At 34.5% G+C, this 23,593-nt stretch overlaps 2 protein-coding genes across 2 annotated transcripts; both read right to left on the minus strand.

Annotated features, from left to right (window-relative positions):
* Positions 1 to 3,957: 3,957 nt before the first annotated feature.
* LOC147406976 (AP2-like ethylene-responsive transcription factor ANT) lies at positions 3,958 to 8,002 on the minus strand. Its single transcript, XM_086435344.1, has 9 exons — positions 7,123 to 8,002; positions 6,319 to 6,997; positions 6,025 to 6,107; positions 5,839 to 5,847; positions 5,660 to 5,748; positions 5,502 to 5,575; positions 5,355 to 5,405; positions 5,179 to 5,255; positions 3,958 to 4,801 (listed from the first exon to the last, which is right to left on the minus strand). The coding sequence occupies exons 1-9, from the start codon at positions 7,421 to 7,423 to the stop codon at positions 4,209 to 4,211; spliced, it is 1,956 nt and encodes a 651-aa protein (XP_086291470.1). The 5' UTR covers positions 7,424 to 8,002; the 3' UTR covers positions 3,958 to 4,208.
* Positions 8,003 to 14,306: 6,304 nt separating this feature from the next.
* On the minus strand, positions 14,307 to 22,452 carry LOC147406977 (uncharacterized). Its single transcript, XM_086435345.1, has 5 exons — positions 22,065 to 22,452; positions 21,835 to 21,962; positions 21,623 to 21,735; positions 15,316 to 15,501; positions 14,307 to 14,575 (listed from the first exon to the last, which is right to left on the minus strand). Exons 1-5 carry the CDS (start codon positions 22,409 to 22,411, stop codon positions 14,546 to 14,548), a joined length of 804 nt encoding a protein of 267 aa, XP_086291471.1. The 5' UTR covers positions 22,412 to 22,452; the 3' UTR covers positions 14,307 to 14,545.
* Between the last annotated feature and the right edge of the window lie 1,141 nt (positions 22,453 to 23,593).

Genomic DNA, 23,593 nt, shown 5'->3' on the forward strand with positions numbered 1-23,593 from the left:
GACTTTTTAGTTAGAAAATCATTATTCAATAAAATATGAGAGTTTCTATTGCCACACCAACTTTTGCTAATGCTGCCCCAAGATGTGTGTTAATTTGGCGATTTGTATATGAATTGGGGTGTTGTTAGAAAAAGTTGGTGTGGCAATAAAATCTCTTAGGGCTGAGAAAAAAGAGGCTGACTAGCCTTACTAAGTTAGTAAGGAGTTCACCCTTATTAAGGGTCCTTGGGCTCACCTTTTAGCATCCAACTAAAACATAATTGGATGCTTCAGTATTGGAAAGGATAAAATTCTATGAACTTTGAAAAAAATAAATTATTTTTCACCATCGAGTTTCAATTATAAGTTTATGCCTTATATGGAAGTTAAGAAGCCATCCATTTTCAAAAACCTTGGATTAAGAAATTGTTTTTTTAATGAAACATAGAGGGTTGTGGTGTTGGATTGTTCATGTAGTAATTCAAAAGAGCAAACTTACCTTTAATAAGACTTAAATTTTTACTAAGTTAGTAAAGAAAATGTTTTTCTAAAAAAATAACTGAAAGCTACATGAGGGTTGGTAAAATATAGTTTTGTATTCATCATATTTTTATTTTTATTTTTTTTATGTATTCTTCATGTTAGTAGTAAGAAAAATAAGGAACTCATGTTTCTAAAGTGTATTGAAGAATAAATATAAACTACAAATCTATATTTAACTTAACAATCAAAAGTTCAAAATTTTTAATTAATCTAATGAGCACAAGTCTACACAGAAGCTATTTTCCAACAAATATATCCACTGGTTTTGTAAGTGCTTCTAAAGCCAGTGTTCTGAAAACCAGACCAACTCGGTGGTCCGACCAAGTTCGGTTGAATTTAATAACAAAATCGATTTAATTAATAAATCACCGGCACTCTTTTGTGAATGTTATTTTTAAATTAAAATAAAATAAGATAATTTAAGTAAAGTTAGACATATTTTCTAATAAATTTAAATTGTTCCGACCAAAATTCGACCAATTTGATAATTTTTCAATTCAACCATAATTATGTTTTTGAAACAAAGTCTAGATCCCAAAATAAATTTCTTTGACATTATAACCAAACAATTAACATAGCTATCGTGATTCTTATAGATAGTGATTCCAGACAGAGTTGCATCGATGGACACTGAGGCAATCAGTCAAACATATCAAGACTGTGAGAGGCCATGCAAATCCTATAATACTAAATATATTTGTTGACTAAAGAGGCTTATTAACTGTTGCAATAATAAGAATAATAATATTCTTTCACTTTGTAATCTTTTTCCACCAAAAAATGCAATCTTTTTGACCTTATAACAATTGCATCCATTGATCTGATTGTAGTAGTTGGAATTATATTCACCTTTATGGTATGGCCCCTTTTGTTTCAATTTGTCTAATCGAGGTTGAATTTCTTCAATCCTTTCACAACATGAACCCCTCGTGACCTCTCCAAGTTGTAGACCAGCTCACCTTCTCAATCATTATTTGGCCCACCGAAAAATTTCCCGCCATTTTCGCTTTATTACACCACATTGGACAAATCTCCTCTTAATCACAGTTTTTAATCTATAATTTTTGTTTAGAAAAATTTATTTTATTTTATTAATACTAAAAACTTTAGATAAAAATAGAGAGGACGCGTAGAAAAAGAAACTCTAGATAGAAAAATCTAATCTTATATAATATTTAACATTACACCTTGTCGTAGATAGGAATAATAATAGAGAGATTTATCAGGCAGATCTATTTGTTTTTAATTTTATTAAAAAAGAAAAAACTCCCTTACTTAATTAAGTTTGTTATCGAATAAACCTTATTTTACGAATAAGAATAGCATGACTAACTTATAAGATTTCAAAAAATACCAAAGGTCGTTGGGATCACATGGATTATCAAATTGACAATCCAACACCACAGCCTTCTAGATCTCATGGAAAAATTTAAATTCAAAATAAGAAAGTCATTTCTGTGCTTGATTGAAGGTGTTGAAAATGAAATAACTACCAAACTCCTAAAATTAAAATTCAAGTGTGAAAATTAACCTTTTTTCTTTTGAAATTTTTTTTTCAAAGTACTTAGAATTTTGTGTTTTATAACCGTGTTGCATCAAATCATATTTTTTTTTATGCAACAAATTGATGTGGTTATGAATCATTCCAAAGTATGTTGACTAACAAATTAACCCCATCATTTTGAATTTAATGACGTGGATCCCTGCTCCAAGGTTTGTTAGGTAACAAATTTGATAAAGTAAGGTTTGGTAGGTAACAAACTTCATAAAGTAAGATTCCTTAATTTGACCTTACGACTTGCAAAATGCTTACATGTAATCCTCACCAAAATTAGCACATTCCGAAATTTTAAACCAAAGTTTATGACTTGAAGAATCGTGGATCGTCCATTTTTCGTAAATCACTTTTGATGGGGTTAAAAGTTTTAGAATGACCTGATTTTTGGTGAAGATGATCTCCTCATCATAGAGATCATCTCCACAAAAAAACTAGCTCATTCTAAAACTTTTAACCCATGTAAGACAAAATGTTGGCCAAATAATTGACACTCGAATGGCTTCCTATATATATATATATATATATCTAAAATGTGTTTTGTCTTATGTGGACTAAAAGTATTAGATTGAGCTGATTTTTAGTGAGGATGATCTCTATGATGAGGAGATCATCCTCACCAAAAATCAGCAAATTTTAAAATTTCTAATCCCATATTTATGAGTTGAAGAATTGTAGACTGTCCATTTTTTATAAATCACTTTTGACAAGGTTAAAAGTTTCTGATTGAGTTAATTTTTGGTGAAAATGATCTCCTCATCTTAAAGATCATCCTCACTAAAAATTATCTCAATCCAAAAATTTTAACCCACATAAGACAAAATACGTTGTAAATATATGTGTACACGACCCTGATCCTATATACATTCACATGTAATTTGTTGGTGGGTATTAGCTTGAATAAGAGAAGAACAATAAAAAAGATAGAAAAAGAAATTCCTATGCATAGGTTCATGACATGGGAATATCTATGATGATATTTTCTCTAAGAAATGGTTAGTGCAAAATTCGATTCCATTTGAACTTTATAATGGAGGGTCTTATCTAATATTTGAAACAGTCAACACAATTAATCAAAACATGAAGAATTAGTCAAGATAGAAAAGCAGTAAGAGAAAGTAAGGATCGAGTTGTATTTGAGAAAATCTAAATTTTATCATATATTTTTTATGTTTTATTTTTCACAAAAACTTTTATTTGAAGGTTATAAGTTCAGACTTTCGCAAAAGCAACATGTAGGGTAAATTTATAAAAATCTCACGAGGTTTCTTTGAGATCAATACTGGTTTCGAAGTATGTATGCAAGTTCCTCTGAGGAAACAATTGCTTTTAAGTTTTTAGATTGTGTGCACGCATAAGAACACTCACACGTGTGAATACTCACAAGGATGAGCACTCATTGTTGTTGGAGTTCACACAAGGACATGAAAGATCTTTAAACTGAGCTCTCAAAATGTTTATTTTACAATAAGTGGAGTTGAAAAAAGCATTTTTAACCACTAAAAACTTGTAAAAGTGGCACACTAAACACTAAACACTAAACCGACTAAAGTCCTCATTTGGATATCAATCTCACCTTTTCCAAATAATGAAATGGAATGTCTGCTGCTTTTGAATAAAGCTCACAGATAGAAAAGAAGAATGGTAATGATGGTGTAATGGAAAAAGTGAGTCTAGAAGCAGATTACATAAGATATCATGAGGTGTGGTCAAAGTAAGACTCATTTTGCATTATTGGCAAACATTTAGCTGATTTTGTACTTAGCAGGACCAATATAAAGCAAATTTAATTATGGATGGGTCATGGGGTCACCTCATTACCCTCCATATTATCAAACATGATTTCATTGAATTTAATGATTGAACACCCACTTTAATCCTACTCAACCATTTTATGCAAAAAAAATTTCATTCAATATGGGCCAAAAGTATCAGTTTGAAAATTTCAAAATTTTCAATCTCTGGTTACATGAAGATTAACTGGTCCCACTTTCATCCACTAACAACCAAAAGAAAGTTAAAAATTTTACTTTTTCCACACCACCCATTTCTTTCTTTTTGACTTTTTTTTTTTTTTTTTTCTGTTTCTTTTGTTCATGCAAAAATTTTCTGGTTTATCAAAACATAGAAGCTAGGCATCAGTCCAAGCAGCAAAGATTGGCATGTGAGGTATGGAACCTGTAGGCCTAATCTGTGCTGATGGGATCCAAGAATTCATCGGGAGGTTCGGATTGATCGGCTTTGAAGCTGATAGGGGATTCGCAAAAAGCACCGAGACCCCAGTTTTATCAGGACTACCTTCTCTCGAGTTGGTCACCGCTTGTTGGGCTGAATTCATTGATATAAGGTCATTTAGGGCCCCAGAGAGTGATGAGTTCCTGTAATTCCCGTTGCCTATTGGTTTTTGATCAAGAGATTCAACGGAATCCATTGGTGGTTGTGGGGAGGACTGGTATAGAATCATCTTCCAATCGGTTCCACCGACATTGTTCTCTTCCGATAAACCAGCTTCCCCACTACTGTTCTGAGCAGAGTGGTGATCAGTGACATCATTGCTTGACAATATTTCTTTGTTCCGCTTGGCGAGCTCTCCGCTAAGGAGGGTATTGCTCGCCATGATTCGTTCCACATCATATCTTGTTATGTCAAAGTTTGTGACGGCGTTTGCCCCACGAAACTTGATTGCAGCAATGTCATAAGCTTCCGCTGCCTCTTCTTGGGTGCCTGAAATTCAATTTTAAGGAGACCTTAAGATCTAAGACTTAGCATATAAGAGATTTTGAATCTTGAAAGTTAGCCTTCAATGATGCTTATAAATGGCCAACGGAACACTTTTTATTTTTATTATTTTAATTATTATTCTTTTTTCATCTGATGATCTGAAATATCGGCCTTATAAAAGATCAATGTTACTGAAAATCAGACTTGTACAATCTCACAATGACTGAAAGGTGTCTTGTAAGAATCAAGAGTGCATGAAAGATGAGCATCTTAAAGTCCTAAATGTGCTTGAAGAGTCACTTATGGATTAAATTTTAACATAGTAAATAATTAAACTCAAGAAAGCATTCTTCTAAGGAACTCAAACTTTAAAAACTTACTAAATGTCCCCAAATAAAGATCTTTGTTTCCTGCAACCCGTCCGATCCGGGCTTGCCATCTTCCATGTTGATGATGTCTGGAGAAATACATAGCAAACAAAGATACAATTTACAATAAAGAAACTTATGTCTTAGATAAAAGGGAGTTTTTGTACCGAAGAGACTTATAACAAGACCTCGTTACTCCTCGGTATATCGATGCGCCTCTCGAGAACCCACTGCTTTTCCTGTAAGAAAGATCGAACAAAGCTATGAAATTTGTCGGAAAAAAAAAAGGAATGAAAATGTAGGCAACAATGGTAAATAAATCGTGATTATTCTACCTTCTCAAGTGAGCAACATATTCCTGCCTACTCATGTTCTTCATTTCTTCAAGTTCTTCTTGATAATTCTCCAACTGCCAAAACAACATAGAAACCACATTTTAGTAACCAAAATTGTCGAGGCGTCGTCGACAGGCATTGTTCAGATAGAACGATACCGGAAAGTTGATGTATGTGGATGGTCCCCAATACTTGAGAGCTGCTAGATCATAAGCTCTTGCAGCTTTCTCTTCCATGTCATAACCCCCTGAAATATACAATTTGGAGTGATTAGATTATAATTCAAATAGACTTTAAGATACTAATGAGTTAAAATAATGTGAAGAAAGAGACTTACCCAAATAAACTAGAGAGAAGTATTTGAGAGGAATGGTAAGCAGAAGCAGCAAGAAGATGACAAACAAGAATTAATAGCACTTGTCAGGCTAAGAACACAAAGGGACCAAAAAATTAAAATGCAGAACTACTGAAAAGAAATAAGTCCAAAGATATATACTATAAAAAGTTATTTTTCCTGACGAACCTTGCCTTCCTTTCCTTGTCTGCCCTTCCTTCTTGCAACTGTTATCCCATAGATGTGCTTCATATCTACCAGTCCATCTGTGTCTGATGGAAGAGAAATCCACTGGGCTTGTTAGAATATTCATAAAAATAAAAACATAGAGAGAAAAAAAAAAAAAAAAAGAGAGAGAGAGAGAGAGAGGGCAACTGGTAAGAAGGTAAAAACCTCACCCAAAAAAAAAAAAAAAAATTCAAGAAACATGGATTTAACAAGAAAGGAAACCAAGGAAGAAGGAAGAAACATATGTGAACTGACCTTGTAACACCTCTATACTGAGATGTTCTCTGCCCAAATGTGTCGATGGACTTCCTGTGAACTGGTTGCTTCTGACCCAACTTCCCAGACCCTCTCTTCTTTGTTTCCATGGCCACACACTCAGTTTCAGTAGGTGAGATATGTTGTGGAGCTGTAACACAGCTTGATTGTGAACCAGGACTCATGGACAAGCTCAGAGACTGTAAATCCCCATAACCCATTGCACCAACAGATCCAGGCCCTCCATCATCACCAATCAAACCAACCATCTTCTGCTCCATGGCATGGTTAGCAGAATAGTTCCTAGAAATCCAGTGCTTGAAGCCTGCAATCCCATCTTCTGAAATTGGAGGAAATTGGAGACTGCAATCTGAAAGGTGGGTTTCCTTTAAATTTTCTAATGATGCCTGATACATCCCATGATGAGCAGTTAATCCAGAGAAGTATGGGTGTTGTTGGACTTGGACTTGAACATGCTCTTGTTGCTGCCTAAAGGGTTGTTGAAGAGAGTTAAAAGAAGGTTGTCTGTTGGTTCCAGGCTCTGAGTTTTGGTGGTAATACATGCTGTCTAAGCTCAAAGCCATAGTTTCTCTGCCATTGCTTCCATAATGATGGTTACCCATAGTTGCACCACCACCTAATAAGTCCTCCAGTTTTGGGGATGAAGAGGGCACCATCACTTCACATATAAAGATGAGACAAATTAAGGGGTCTAGATGTTTTAAAAAATTGTCTCAAAGCTAAGAATAGAAAACCAAAAGAAGAGAAAGGAAAGAATTAAACATAATTTGAAAAGAAACTAACCTTCTTGTTGTGATCTACTAAGAGCTTCCATAATACAAAGGGACCCATCAGACTTAAGTGGCATTACAGATAAGTTAGAGTAAAACCCACTATTTCCTCCTTCCACACCATGACAAATTCCAGAGTTATTCAGGTGAGATGAAAGAAAGAAACTTGTTGGGACTGCAGTAGAAACAGCAGAAGAGGGAATCTGTGTTTGATGATGATGTTGAGGGTCTGAAGGAACCTCCATGTTAATATGTGGTGAGAGAGAGAAACCCAGCCAGTTGTTGTTGCTATTATCACTGTTGGTGGATTTCATCTTCTCTATTTCTCTCTCTTTCTAATCTCACCTCCTGATATCCTTACTGCTTCAATAACTCAATCATTGGGAAACTAATAAACTAATCATTCCAAAATCTCATGTTCCCCTCCATTTGAAAACTGGGTTTTTTGTTTTCTAGCTGTAGAAATCATGAAGAACTCCAACCATCTATCTAAACAAATGGTTTCTACTCTATATATCTAAATAAACACAACTCTTGAGTCCATGCACCCTACACTCTACAGTCCTCTCTCTCTCTCTCTGAAAAGCCCATGTGGGGAAAACAAAGCAACACCCTTTAAACTAAACAAAAAGAATGAGTTCCAGCAAGCTATGCTGGGTAGCCCTCCTGCATTCCATAGGGATCTGTGTATCCGAGAAAGACCATGTTTTTTGCTTTCATCCTTCTCTCCCCCCTTTACTCCCTTTTTTTTTTATTTTGGCCCTTTTCTTTAAGGACCTTTAGACCCTACTAAAACCCATCTGCAACAAAAAGACCAAAACCTGCACCAACACATTCAAACCAACCTCATTTCACAAGTAATTCTTTTTTACATTTTTAGACTTCTCATTAGCCAGTAACCCTATCTCTCACCCCTCAGAAAGCAAGATTTTGCTACTTAAAATGTTATTTGCCTCAGGTTTTATACCAATCAATAGTAGAAACCTGGCTATTGGATCTATATTTTCTGTCTCAACTGCCAGATGTCTCACTATTATTTGTTTAATATCTAAACAGCTATAAATTAATACAACAAAATAGTACACCTCCTTAGATATCTAGTAGGTTTGTGGTGGGGAAGGGGTCAGAAATAACCAAAATTAGCTTGCTTTTTTTTACAGTATCCAGACCTTGGATAGATTTGAAAGGGTAGACAACTGTCCATCAATCCAGTCACTTCACAACAGTACTGCTACAGTGCTCCTGTACCACTCTGCACCCTCAAGGATCTAATTGAAATTTAAAGCTATTGTCTTCCATCTCATACCACTTCAGCCGAACTGGTTTTTCAAAAAATTAATAATGAAAATAAAAGATTAAAATCTTGAAACATAAAAGTAAAGGAATAAATAAAATTATTAAGAATTCTAAACCACCCAAATGGGAAAAATAAGTAATAGAATAGAACTGCAACAAATAATATTACCATAAAAATATATTTTCTCATCTCTATATTAGTTTTTTTTGCTTTTCTTACGGCTTGATGTAGTCAACACCTGCTTCTAGACAAAAAGTGAGAAGTGGGTCTCTCTGATAGACTAGAAATATTCCAGGAATGATGGGTAAATGGCCCCCCACCCAAAATAAGCTTTATTTTGTGAGACATCAACATTATTAGATCATATCAATACTGTGTCATCAATTATTAATTTAATACTGTACACATTAATATAACATATAATTAAGGTGTCATTGGTTTCAAATATTAAAAACTAATGAAAATTTTCAGTGAATCATTTTTATTTTTATTTTCATTTCTCCTTTTTGGTTGTTGCATGGAATGTGCATGAAGGTGTTCATGGAGACAGATTTTCCAATGTAAATGATTTGGTTTGAAAAGAGAGTAGAGTTTGGGAGGGAAACATGTAGAGAGAAGGGACTGACTATCTTTGATTATAGTGATGATGAGTGAATCCAACAGCACTAGAGTCCAAGGGCTTCTGCTGTGGAATGATGTTTGGCCTTTGGCAAGGCCCTTGGCTGTCTCCAACGCATTTGCTTCCTTTCATTTTCACCAACCTTTTAATGGGCAGCAAACTGGGAGAGCCTGGTGGTGCTTATTTTCTCTTACTTGTTTGTCTGCTTTAAATTTTTCTTTCCCTCAAGAAAGTGCTAGTTAATTGTCCTGACCAAAATAGGGGTATGTCTGTCACTGGTTCGGATCAAATCCAGTCAATATGTGACCAAAACCAAAAAGATCCAACCTAGAATCAATTGAATACTTATTGGATCAGAGATTTGTCTGATTGTATTATTTGGACTTGAATCCGATCCAATTATATTTAATAATTAAAATAGAATTACTCACTATCCATCTAAAAAAAATCATCATCACCATCTAAGCCTTATCCCAAGATTTGGGTGATTTGGGTTAGACTAAACAAATCTACATTTGTACTCATAAACACGTTTTATGTTATTAAAAACATGTAGATCCACTTCCACTATCTAAATCCAGGTTTTAATGGATTTTCCTCTCCCTCTTTAAGAACCTCCAATTTAATTAATCTAAATAAAGTATATAGTATAACCATATACATTTTTTACATATAATTGGATCCGGTCCCTACATGATTGGTCCGAAAATGATGTAATAGACAATCAAAATCATCAAACCGAATCCCAAGTTCGATTGATCTGACCCAATCTCAGAGAGAGAGAGAAAGAGAATAGTTCTATAGTTCCCAAAAATAGGTCCAAAATCAGCTAGATTGAATGATTGTTATGTGAGAGACCATTTGATATGCATTCGTAAGCTGTAACCCTCCCCAAAAGGATGCAGTGGGTCCTGTTTGTGAGATAATCTGATCCATATTTATATAGTCAAACGGTGGGTTCTATCCTTCCCTTTGGACTTTGCCATTGATATAGCTGTCATTTATATTTTTATCAATGATCAGTGGGTCTGGTATCACAAAATGTAATCTGAACATGTGTGATGTCACCCAAAAACACATTCCTTTGGGCCCACTGAGCCTATCTATGTTTTGGTGGACCTGCACCCAAAAACCACGCTGATAGTTTTTTAATCTTGGGCCTTTTTTTTTAACCTATGGGCTTTGCACATGTTGGAAGTACTCAAAATTATTGATCAGATTTAGATGGGGCATTTGGATCGGATTCAAGATTTTGGAATCTGTATCTTGATTTTTAGTGCAAAAGAGATCATCATTTTTATGTAATGTCTCTTTTTGGGTCTAGTTATAGAATATTTCGTATCACAACAGTAGAAACAGATTTGGCAAATAGTTCAAAAAACAATGTAGCCAAACGAGATTCTAAATTCCGAGTATCAGTTTGGATTCTGATGGATCATAATAAGAATCTAGAATTAGAATCTAACAATTTATGTTTCATTGTGTAGACCAACTAAGGTTTGGGCCAAAATATATATACACATTACTTACAAAAACCTTTTAATCGTTGGTCTCTTTAAATTTTCCCAACTGTGAAGTTTTACAGCTACCACATGGAACACAGTTCAGGCCCACTAACATGGTGAAGTTACACCCCTAAACAATAGCTTGATAAGTGATTCCTAGTTGTTGATATGAGATTATTTTTTTTCACGGACATAGTGTAGGCCCACAGTGAAAGATAGGGTTTTAAGCCCATAATAAAAGAAGGAGCCCATTTTCACGATCATCCCATATACCTTGAGATTAGTATGTTGTCAATCTCAAGCACCATCATAATCCGAAAAAAAATGTTGATTTTAAGTGCTAGAAATCTGGCTAATATTTTTGGGCTAGACTCAAAATTTTTTTTATTTTTTATAAAGTAAAGCCTATGGCTATGACCAGCCATTTCATCAATCTATAAAGAGTGGGCTTAAATGCAGGCAAAGCCCAAACCAGTGTCTTATCTAAAAGGGAGTACAAGTCCATGGGTAATGGTCTGTGTGTGTGTGGGAAGTGGGAACACAAAGAAGGATGTGGAGGTGTTTATACTTAGAGATTCAATTGGAAAGACAAAATCCAAATAAAGATCGTAGTAGAGAAAAAGTAGATTATCGATAGCTACAGATTTTGATATGAGAAGGACAAGAGATTGTCAAAGGCTGTGTCACTCTTATGTGTTCTTTTGTCAATTTTCGTCTCCTTTTGTCCCTATGAGATGGACAAAACAGGCAACTTGGCATAAAAAGAGACCCCCACAGATACCAGATGTTCTCTTTAATTAATAGATAAAGAACACAAAAGAAAAAACACCTAGTAAGCCAGCTAAGTTAGTGGTGGATGAGTGGAATTCAGACCTGACCTGCTAAGATGCAAATAAGTTCCTCATGACCTTAAAAAATTTAATTAATTTAGGACTTATTTAGGTTTCCCTTTCATCTTGTAAAGTGAGGAGACATATTTTGTGTGTATTAAAGATTTTATTTAAGGGTACATTGACTTATCTTTGACTTTTGGTTGAAATTAAGGATGGCCATCCAACGACCCTTTTAATTTACATGGTCATTTTCAATTAACTGGTATTTGTATATATTTTGGGGACCACTGCAATGCACTTGCACTTGTAATAGGAGTGGTTGTTAAATTTTTTTTATTTATACAATGAGGAAACACTGCACAAAGCCACAGATCCAAATGCCTTTTAAGTACGTTATCTTAAAGCCATGAACCTATGATTTAAAGCATGAAAACTCAATTTAATTCGGTCGAGTGAACTTTACGACTCACTAGTCAACTCATGGAAGATAAATGCATGTCCTATCAACACAAATTTATAACTTTGCTATTCCCTATTCATTAACCCAAAAAGATTTACCTCTGTAAAAATGTTGATTAAATTTGATATGAGGGTTTAACTACATTTGCATTGCTGGCATTCATGTTACATATTTAAGCAGATTAACTTCCTTGTCCTTGCTTCTCTCACAATACACTATTCTTTCTGCTAAACTTCTTTTCCCCTCGATTTACATGGAAAAAAAATAAAAAGACTACATATTACATTGAAATGAGGGGCATGATCCTCCACTTACATTGTGTGCATGGGTATAATGATATTAAGCAACCATATCAATAAGGAAAATGTTACATCCAATTAGAATGAAAAGATTATTAAGCTTATAAAATGGGACATCAAAGTAAGCAAAAGATGTGCACTCTCTCAGAATTCATTTCGTTACTTTGTCAGATTATAAATTGACTTAAACAACAAGGATTTGGTCTTATAATTTTTCATTAAAATCTAGATGAAGAGGGGAAAATGATTTTAAAGCCATATATTTATATTAACTTTGTTCAATATTTAAAAATAATTATATTATAAAATCTAGAATTGAGAATTAGGGGGAATAAATAGTTGGAGATGACTCTTTACATTTATTTGAGATTATATCTTCATTTTTCAAATTGATAATTTATCTCTTAACTTTGACTTTTTTTTCTTTTAAAAAAAAAAAAAATTTAGACAGATCCTCAATTACACTATGTCATAGGTATGCCCAATAACATCCTTACAAATAATATTTCTTATAAATGGATAATACATGCATAAAACATACATCGCATACTTTTCATTTATCAAAATTGATCAAATTATAGGTCGGATTTTTTCCGTATTCCTGATTACTAACGAGAGGCTTATGATCCAATAGTCAACAATTACCATCCAATCATGCCGACTTTGACTTAAAAAGGCTCAGACTGAGCCTAGAGCCTAGAGCCTAGATCCTAGAAGCCTCAGCCCTAGACTAGACTAGAGAGAGAGATCCCAAACCTGACGTCAAGTTTGGGCTTAACAGATAAACTATGGGTATTGGCGCCTGATGACGTGGAATGAATCTAGTGGATTAGGATCAGAAGATGCTCAGGAACACCTGGTAGCTATTAAAGGCATTTTTTTACATATATTGGGCAACTAATATTAGCCCTAGAGACGTCCCATCGTTATCACTTTAAATTACTTACTACTACTATACTAGCTGTACTGTAGAGTAACTGCAGCCCCAAAATACCTACGCTGCATAACGCCTAATACGTTTTACATTCCCCACCACCGTGGTCCTCCCATTCCCAATCATAAATTTATAAAGCTGATATCGGCACCCCAACTTTTACTTATTACACACTCAATTTCTTATATTACAAAAATAAAAACACACTATTCAAACATTACAAAAATTTGTTATTACTTCAACATTAGAAAGCTGTATAATTCATTCAACCTAACATAAAGAAAAATCCAAACATAAGAGAGAATGGTTTGACTTATTGCTTTTTTTTATTTTTTATAATTAAGATGTAATAAGTAAGAGTTGAGTGCCAATAGCAGCTCTTTAAATTTATCCATTCCATGAGTTGTGGTAAATTCCCACGATTGTGGAAAGGGCATAAAACCATAGATCTTTTTCTTCCGAATACCCAAGGAAAAAGATCTACGATTATGTGCCTTTATCACATTAGTCGCGTATGCATGTATTCATTTGTGCAGGGTCCGAACTCGCACTCATGGCCAAAAGGGCAAAACATGGTATATTCAGCCTAACGACCCATAAGCTTTTGACACACTCTGGGGGACTCATTTCCCCCGCCTTCTCAAAATGCACTCTTATCCTTAAAAGAAAATTAAACCCAGTAAAATGAATTCATCCTGTGTTTATTTATTTATTTTTTTTTTTAAAGTAGGATGTGTTTGTAGAAAGTCCAACAGATTTGTGGGTCCCATAAGAATGAAATTTGCATATTTTGGGACAATAGTAACAAAACCGAAATTTTGTTGTATATAAGAACACAACCAACCCCTGTAATCCCTAATAAAATACTTTCTGATCCATTAACCCTAAAGTAGGATTATTTGTTGACCTATAGATAAACATTCAATTTCATTTGCTGACATCAGTTATGTTTTATAATTTTCATGATTGATTCACATTTATAGATCTGATTTTCTATTACTCAAATCTAATGTCTACATACAGGTCAGGAAGTGATGGTTTGAATATCATGGGATTAGTGTACGCAATTACTGTGTTAAATATAAAGAGACTTATAAAGTTCTGGAAAATTTTCACCTCCGAAGATGTGTCAGTCTCTCCACGCTTCCCATAATTTTCCTGTGAAAGCTCCAACTCGGCAAAAAATAGCCCGACAACTTCAGAGGAAATCAGTAATAAGGGCTTGGTAATAAATCTAAGCTTTAAATAACTTTTAAGACTTTGAATTACAATCTATTTTTCATTAATCAAAGAATTTTAAGATTTTACCTACTGCATATTATAGAGGAGCTAATTTTTTTTGTTAGCAATATATATATATATATATATATAGAGAGAGAGAGAGAGAATGGATACAAAAGAGCTTGGATATTATTAGTACTAGAGAAATTCATATTTGGAATGTGAACAAAAGCTTGGGTAAAAAAGCTGATGAGACATGGGCCACTTATCACCACCTTCGTACCAACGACGTGAGCAACTGCAACAACAAACAAAATGTTCTCTATTAAAATTCTATAACTCTGTTTTCTGAGGGATAGATAGAGAAAAGTTGTGCAAAAATATCAACGTCAACATGGGCCCACCTCTGACTTGACAAATAAATTGAGTGCTTACAGTCTTTAGTATGAATAAACTTTGAGGGAATTGTAAGAGATGTGCCTGGAGATTGTCATCCATATTTCGTAAAAAAATTAGCTTGCAAGGTGAAACGGGTTTTTAGTTGGTTAGGTTGAAGATTCTAAAAGAGCGAGAGAAAGACAAAAAAGAACATGGATGACGATAGTGAAAGCAGCTACTCTTTCAATAAGAGAAGGCATGGCTCTAGATTGAATGGAATTCAGAAATAGGATTCGTATGGCCAACACCAAATCTTTGGGATGAGGCTTTGAGGATGATAATGATGGTTGGTTCTTATGCAATCACCCATTCGTTAAACCTTTTGTCACCAAAACCTTCTTTCCTATGTTACTAATATACTTTTCGATGAACTACCTGAAAACTAACTAATAATATTGAACTAGTGTATGGTGGACATTAGTACATTATAGTCTTCAGTTTACTGTTAGGAACATTTCAAACATGAAAGATTTCTTAGGCTTCCTTGTCTATGGAAACAGAAAATCTCACATGAAATATTTGGACAGTGTTGAACTGAAAATACAATAAGGTGTAATGCAATATTTCAAGGTGCCGGTTAAATAAGGGATAGAATATTACCTCAAAAAGTTCAAATGGGCTCCCACGCCTGTATACATCGTTCTTCTTGATCTTATCACCAGGGACGATGGTAGAAAACAGTGCTCTCCATCCAATCAACAAGATTGCGGTGCTTCCCATCGTTACCAGAATAAAGTTGTATGGTGGAATATGGCCTGATGTTGCTGCCCTAATGATTAATCCCAACTGCCAATGTAAATTGAAAAAATAAATAAATATTGTAAAGCCATTGCTGAAAAGAATACTAAAATGTGAAATACCAGAATGCCTTGTGGAAAATACTAAACGTGTTCCTAGTCTTTTTGGTTTTAAGTATTTTCTTAACTCTGCAGATGATTACTCGAGAATGACATGGCCCTACTTGTTGAAAGAAAGGTCTAGAGTTTTTGCTATATTCAGATCATTTAATAAAGAAATAAAAGTTCAGTTTGGTTTTGATATTCACATCTTTGGTTCTGATAATGCCTTCGAATTTATGAAAAGATGAACTTGTTGAATTGGTGTTTCAAATAGTATGCTTTATAACACATGTATGCACACCCCTCAACAAAAATGAGGTAATAGAAATGAAAAATAGACACTAGTTAGACGTGGTTCAAACCATGATATTTCATATGGAAGTTCCGAAGTGTTTTTCGCCAAATGCATTTCTAATTGCATAATACCTCATTAACCACATGCCTTTATACATGTCAGATGGACAGATTTCACTTCAGTGCCTTTGCCCATATTTCCCTTTGTTTCATGTCCCTCCACTTATTTTTGGTTCTGTTATGCTCATATTATGGATTCAACACTTGATAAATTGCCTTCCCATGTGATTAAAGGTGTTTTTCTTGGTACTCCCGTAACCAAAAGGGGTACAAATGTTTTGATCCCCTTTCTCGAAATTATTTATCAGTGCCAATGTTACCTTCTTTGAAACTATTCCATATTTTTCACGTGAAGGAAACATTGTTTCTACTGAAGTACATCTTCTCTAGTACCTCTTCAATACCACTTTCAGCCTGTCCTCCTACCAATGTCAGCATGCCGTTGCAAGTGTATACCCACAAAAGCAAGACATTTACAATACAAAATCCAACAATTAAGCCCTCTACAAAGTTGGCATCTTCTACAGGGGATTCTTCCACCTAGACCACTCCTAACTTAGATTTACCTATTGTTTCAAAGAGGTAAATGTTTGTGTATTCAACATCCAATCACTCAATTTGCTTATTTTGACCATCTAAGTCCCTCGTATCACCAGTTTGTCTTGTCTCATTCTGCAATTTCTATTTCAAGACAAATCAAGAATCTCTTTCTTATCCAACGTGGAAGAGGAAATATTTGTCTTGTGTTCTATAAATACTTGGGAGTAATCATACCCCAAGTTAGCACAGATACAACAGGCTACTGGTGAGTTTTTGTTATGAAGTTTCAAACTGAGGGTATGATTGACAGGCAAAAGGCACTATTGGTAGCCAAGGTTATACATATACCTTCGATGTTCATTACTTTGAGACTTTTTCTCTAATGGGCTAAATTAAATTCCATTTGTGTTCTTGTATTAGTTATGTTAACAGAATAATGACCATCATATCAACTTGATATAATGCCTTTCTTTATGGTGATTAGAATGAGGATGTATGAAGCAACCACCTGGGTTTGTTGCTCAGGGGGAGATTGGGAGAGTGTGCAGAATAAGGAAAGTAATTTATGAACTCAAACAGAGCTCATGTGCCTAGTTTAAGAAATCCAACCAAGGGGTGATGGATCTTCAATATCACAGAAGTCATGCAAATCACTCGATTTTTATTTGTCAAAGGACAAGTGTAATATTACTAATTGTATACGTAAATAACACTATCGTCTCCGATAGCGATGTTGATGGGATTGAAACTAAGCAATACCCGAAACATCACTTTCACACCAAAAATTTGGGACAAATAAAATATCTTTTAGAATTAATCTTCTTTAGCACTTCCAAAGGCCCAATCTTTTTTAACTTAGTTTTGTTGTGGGTGTCCATTGAAAAAGTATCATTGTTAAGGTAGACCATCACTAAATATCCTTCTTCATAGAATTTGAAACGTCTGTGCTTATATTAAAAAAAACTCTTCACAGTAAACAACCAATTAAGGAAATCATCGATGTTGAGAAGGCCATTGAACTATGGGATGTTCGTCTTAAGCCAACATTTTACCTGATTGATTTGCGTCGGTGATGGAGTATAATAGGGATTCAATTTATCAAGGATGTAAGGGGCTGGTTGGGTTTGGGAAAGATGTTAAGGGTTATATGGAAGGGTTGGGGTTATAAGAAACATGTTGTGGGGGTTGATATTTGTTGGTTGATTTTGGTGAATAGGAATGGACATATGGAAGTTGATGCTGGTTTTGGGGTTGTTTTATGTGTTTCTGAGAGGTATAATGTTGGGGAAGTCTGTGAACAACTTGGTATAAATGTGGTGGAACAAAGGGACTTTATTGGTTGTGGGTGAGGAATTTCGATTTTTTCTATGGAGAGTTTGGGGATGATTTTTGGTAACAGAAACAACTTGGGGATGAAAAGAGATACCTTCATCAGCAAATTGAGGCGGCGATTGTAAAACATATTCTTCAACTTAGGGAACCCTCTGTAATAACTGTTCTAATTCGACCTTGACTATGGATTGAATTTCACTCCGTTGCAATTTGAGTCTCTCATAGAGAGCTTGTTTCTTCCTTCGAAGTTCATCTATTTCTTTGCCATATTTGAATTGAATTTGCTTCAAATCCACCTCCAATCTCTTATCAATTGATTGATGAACATTATCAAACCGAGCAGTAATTTCCTCAAGTGCACTACATACTTATCTGGATTTAATCTGTTCTTGTGCATCTCCCTTCAAAAGATCGTGGCTCCTTGTACCAATCGGCACGATGAAGATCAAAAGAGTATGGCTTTGATACTAACTGATGTAGGATAGAATACACAAACTTGGAGTTTATGTTAAAAATCTGATTTTAGGGTGAAATCCCAAGAACTAAGAGTAATGAAGAATCTCTATGTTGAACAAAATAAACTAGAAACTTCAATCTAGGTTTGAGATTGATAGAAATCAATCACAAACATTAAAATTAAGAACCAATATCGGGCTCTTATACTAAAAAAAAACAAATAAAGGGAAGAAAAGTCTCTTCTATTATTAATTAATCTTCAAAAAAACTTACTTCATTGAATTTGTTTATTGGAGCTCCTTATATAGATAACTCCATAACAACTTAGAAACCTTCTAAAATACTAAAAAAAAACTTCCTAATCTATCTATAATATATTACTAACCTTCTAATCCTATTAGAACTCAATTTGGACATCTAAAAGGGCTTCTAATTATAACTTAAAGAATAAAAACGAATTTTAAACATAAAACAAATTAGAAACTAACTAGAAAAAAAAACTTTCTAAAATTGAAATAGAAACTAACTAGGATTACTTATGCAACTTAAAAACTATAAAATCAATAAAAAAAAAGAATCCTAAGAAAATTAAACTAGGTCTTGTGGACCGATCAAAGCTTGGGTCAAGTTGACTCGGTTAATGCTGTTGATTTCTTTCTTCGATGCATCTTAACTCGATCATAGGCATTGAGATAAGTGTCAGCAAACCTATCTACATCAAGAGGGAAACTCACTCTAATCAAGAATACATTGGCAAGTATCCCGATCTATCACCTGTCTCTGTTTTACTATCCTAAAAAGTGTAGAGAAAAGATTAGAAAAACTAGTCAGGGATTTTCTATGGCATAATAAGAATGGTGATAAAAAAATCACATTTGTTGAAATGGAGGATGGTGTATGATGTTAAGAGGTATGGGGGTTTAGGAATCATGGGATTTAAGATCTTGAATAGGACTTTGTTAGGAATGTGGCTGTGGAGATTCGGGGAGGAAACCAATAGCCTTTGGAGGAAGACTATTAGGGCTAAGTATGGGGAAATTTAGAATGGTTCGGAAAGTAGGGAGGTCAAATCTACATACGGGTGCAGTGTGTGGAAAGGGATTATGAAAGTTGGGTCGGAGTTCAAGAGGTGAGTGCGATTTAGAGTAGGTAAGGGAGATAGGGTCAGATTCTGGAAGGATTGGTGGTGTGGAGACTCATCACTCTATTACCATTTCCCTCGGCTTTACAACTTGTCATGAAAAAAATAATGTCATGTGTTGCTTTCTTGAGCCTCGAAGGAAACGAACCTGCGTGTGACTTGGGTTGAGGACGGAATTCAATGACTAGGAGATGCAGAACCTGCAAGATCTTACTACTCAGCTTGACCTTCTAAGTTGGGTGAATACGGAAGATAATGTTAGCGAGTGGATCCATACTAAAGGATCTAATTTTACTGTGAACTCATTTGCTTTAGGTATGGACATTCCTACTGATCACACATTGCAATTCCCATTCAAGTTAATTTGGGATTCAAAAGCCCCATCTAAGGTTCGTTTCTTCACATGGACTACATCTCATAACAAATTACCGACTCTTGACCTCCTTATTAAAAGAGGTTTCGTGACCCCCAATTGTTGTTCGATGTGTTATTTGAGCGGGGAATCGATTGATCATATCTTGATTCATTGTGAATTCTCTTATCTCATTTGGTCCCATTTCCTCCAACTTTTTATAGTGTATTGGGTCACTCCTAAATCGTCATTGTCTATGTTCAAAGGTTGAGAGTCTAATCCGTTTTCGAGGAGTAAGAAAATCCTTTGGAATTTACTTCCTTTTGCAATAACCTGGGGCTTTGGTTGGAAAGAAATAAGAGGATATGCATTGGGGATGTTGCTTCTATCATGGATATTGTTTTTGACGTTTTAGGTCTATTATATTTTTGGTGTAAACTGTATCACAAATTCAAAAGTGTGTTCCATGAGGAGTTCATTTATCATTGGGATTCCTTATGTAACAATTGATCTTCTTGTTTTGATTGGTTGTCTCGACCGATCGTTTCTTTGTAACTCTTTTTGGGTATCTATGAAATTATATTTATCAAAAAAAAAATTCCCTGGAGACACTCTTTTCAATTACCTAGAGATACGCTCACTAACTCCCTGAAGTGTTTTGCATAATTCATGGGTCTTCCCTAATCCCCTATATATAGTGAAAAACAAGCCCCAAACCTCAAGTTCCTTGGAAACTCTAAATACAAATTGGATTCGAAAAAAGTCGGATGCAAGCAGTGGTGTTTCCACCTAAACCAACTTCAAATCTAAGTCAAACACTCCCTTGGTTTTCTATGATATAGGTGGATGTGATGGGGACATCAAAGTTCATGGACCTAACCTATTTGGGTCACATTTAATTCTTGGATTTTATTTTATTTTCGTTATTCGGCTCTAGTTATGGTCCTATTTCATATATTTTTTTAGTCCTATTTGTTTAGAAGTTTATAATTAGGTTATTTTAGGAATTTGATTTAAGTATGGGTATTACTCACGACTTTATTTAGACCTTATTTTCAAAGGTCAAAACTTATCATATTAAGTGGATTATTATTTTTTTCCGTTTATTTTCTGCTTTGGACTCGTCAAGAAACCAATCCATGAAATTTTATTTTCTTGATTTTCAAGAAATCTTGAATTATTGATTCTTGATTGTCTTGCACTCAACTCCTATTCCTTAATCTACATACCTCAACATTTAAACCTTTCATTTACCCTAATGAACCTAAATTCCTAACCGTACGTTCTAATTGCAACCCAAATCCTTTTGGGTTTACCCTAAACCTTTAGAATAATTCTATTGCCAAATCCTTAACCTAAATCCCAAACCAGATTCCCTAATCCCCCCGTATTCCATCTTCTTCCTTGTTCAACTTGCATCATGATGTAGATGCAGGGGTGGGGGGCATATACTAATAGTTCTCATGAAGTAGGAATAGATTATTTGCTCCCACAAATAATATGTTCATGAATCCTATCTTATGTACATCAGCATCACTAAAGCCTCGTCCCAATTCCCAACTATATAGGGTCAGCTAAAATCCAATCACATGTGATCCCTTATTATCCATTCAATGCAAATCCCACCCTACAAATCTAAGCATATATCGTCATCTCACCATCCCAAGTCCAGTATGTTCATTACATAAACTTTGGATCTGCCAAACAATTTTCTTTTTTCATTTCATCAAATGATTCAATACACATTTACAATCAATATAACAATATAGCCTGTGATATGCAAGTTGTTCAACTAACCCAATAGAACCATTTGACTGTTCAAATCTGTCTACCTATTTAACACAACTAATAACTCACATTTCAGCAAAAAACTAAATTAATAAATAAACTTACAGGAATCCCCACGGCCCATGATTTGGCTGCAGCAATGAGAACTTTAGACAAACCATTATTTCCTCTCCCATCATCCCCATAACCCCCAAAGAAATAAGCACTTAAGAACCATCCTGCCAACCAGTTATGGTGAGTGACCCTCTCAAAACAACAACCCATAAAAATCCAATTGAGATAATCTGAAGGAAAAAAAAAAAGAACAATAACCATACCAGCAATAAAAGGATCCGAAGTACGAAGAGTCTCAACGTCAAAAACAGGGAAACCATGGTTGAATCTTCCAATTGCGGAGAACAAAAGCAAAACCAAAACGTCACCACCAGCAAGGAGAGCAACTCGACTATTGAATTCGAAATTCCGAATTAGACAGTTAAAATTAAAATTCGAACCCAAAATAGATAAAATAAATTTTATTTTTTTTAAACCGAAAATTTAGAATTACCCCCATTTGTTCAATTGTGATGTATAATTGGGTTTCTCGATCTGAATCACGCCTTCCAAAGGAACGTTTTCTTCTCCAACAACAATAGTTTCGTCGTTGTTGAAAGGGGGTGAAGGAGGAGAAGATGTAGAGGTGGAGAAAGGTCGTTTAGTTGCAGAACCTGAATCACCTATCGATTCTGCATTTGCAACAGTGAGATTTAGGGGTTTTCTAGGGTTTCTGGAGAGGATTCTGGATTTAGGTTTGGAGAAGAGAGTTGGGTTTGGATTTAGGAATGGAGGTGGTGAGGAGAGGGAACATGTACTGATGGATAGAGCTCCGTTGGGAGCTTGTGTTAGAAAAATCATAATTTTTTTTTTTGGTTGGCCACTCGTTCCGTCTTTCCTATTTTATTACCCTTTTATGTGTGTGAAAGAAACTAATGGGACCGTTCTATTTGCACCCCACCTCGCTGGACTCTTATCTAAATAAATAAAAATGTATTATAAGCACAGTCACAAATTCGGAGTACAAATAATTCGAAAAAACGTTAAAAAGGATGAAAATAAAAGATAAAATATATATTAAAAGTGACCAACTACGTGAACATTAGAGGTGTCAACGGGTCGATTACAACTTGGTTCCTATGAATATTAGAACTATAATCATTATATTTTATTGGTTTCAATTCTTGTCAGTTCCAATTCCGATTTTAAATAAGTGGAACTAGAATCGAAATTGGAACCCCCAAAAATCACGAGTACCCATCAATTCCAGTTTTCAAGAATTGAATAAGAAAAATTATTTATAAATCATTATAAAAAAAATAGCATATTATTTGTAAAGTATCAACTTAATAATAATGTGTTCCACAAAAAAAATGATTTAACGATTTTTATTTTCAAAAATTAAAATTTATCTCATTTATAAGTAATAAATTTAAAAGGAAATGACTCATTTTAAGCTCGAATATTTAGTTTATATGAAATTTAAAGAACTTTATAACATGTATGTTAATTTTAAAATATAAGATAACCTTTAATCATGTATAATGTACAAATAAGTCAGTTCCGAGAACTTGCAGGTATCAATCAGATAGAACCTAATGATTCCAATTCCTATCGGTTCGGTTCCATATTAAATCCAACTCTAATTGATTCTAATAACAAGGGATCTGGAATCGGGATTTTCGATTCCGAGTAAATGGGCACCCATTGATACCCCAAGTGAACATCAAAGTGGTCTGCTGCACCCCAATTAAAAAAAAAAAAAAATCACTTTTTTTTTAGCTTTTTTAAATTTTTACATATTGCACCCCCCTTCAATCTTTCTCCTCTTCCACGTTTCTCATCTTGTAGATATCTCTCTCTCTCTCTCTCTCTCTCTATTAGAAATGGTGGAATAATTTTCATTTTTTTTTTTTTTTTTTTTGAGTGTAGACATCCCAACTAAGTGCAAGGGGTTATTTTAAAGTGTTGGGTTGCAATCGGAGCTAGGTGTTCTCACCATCTCACTCCCTATGTAAAAAATGATACCAAAAAGCCTCAAAA

The sequence above is a fragment of the Akebia trifoliata genome, chromosome 3 (assembly GCF_017979445.1).
Source record: "Akebia trifoliata isolate Shusen 1 chromosome 3, ASM1797944v1, whole genome shotgun sequence".
NCBI lineage: Eukaryota > Viridiplantae > Streptophyta > Magnoliopsida > Ranunculales > Lardizabalaceae > Akebia > Akebia trifoliata.

Excerpts from the sequence above, each read along its gene's own strand:
- LOC147406977 (XM_086435345.1), bottom strand. The coding sequence starts at position 22,411 with ATGATTTTTCTAACACAAGCTCCCAACGGAGCTCTATCCATCAGTACA. Across the intron at positions 21,736-21,834 it reads TTCGGATCCTTTTATTGCTG|GATGGTTCTTAAGTGCTTAT; the intron begins GTATGGTTATTG and ends ACTGGTTGGCAG. Across the intron at positions 15,502-21,622 it reads CATGGGCCGTGGGGATTCCT|TTGGGATTAATCATTAGGGC; the intron begins GTAAGTTTATTT and ends TTACATTGGCAG.
- LOC147406976 (XM_086435344.1), bottom strand. The coding sequence starts at position 7,423 with ATGAAATCCACCAACAGTGATAATAGCAACAACAACTGGCTGGGTTTC. Across the intron at positions 5,406-5,501 it reads TATGTTGCTCACTTGAGAAG|GAAAAGCAGTGGGTTCTCGA; the intron begins GTAGAATAATCA and ends TCTTTCTTACAG. Across the intron at positions 5,256-5,354 it reads ATATACCGAGGAGTAACGAG|ACATCATCAACATGGAAGAT; the intron begins GTCTTGTTATAA and ends GTATTTCTCCAG.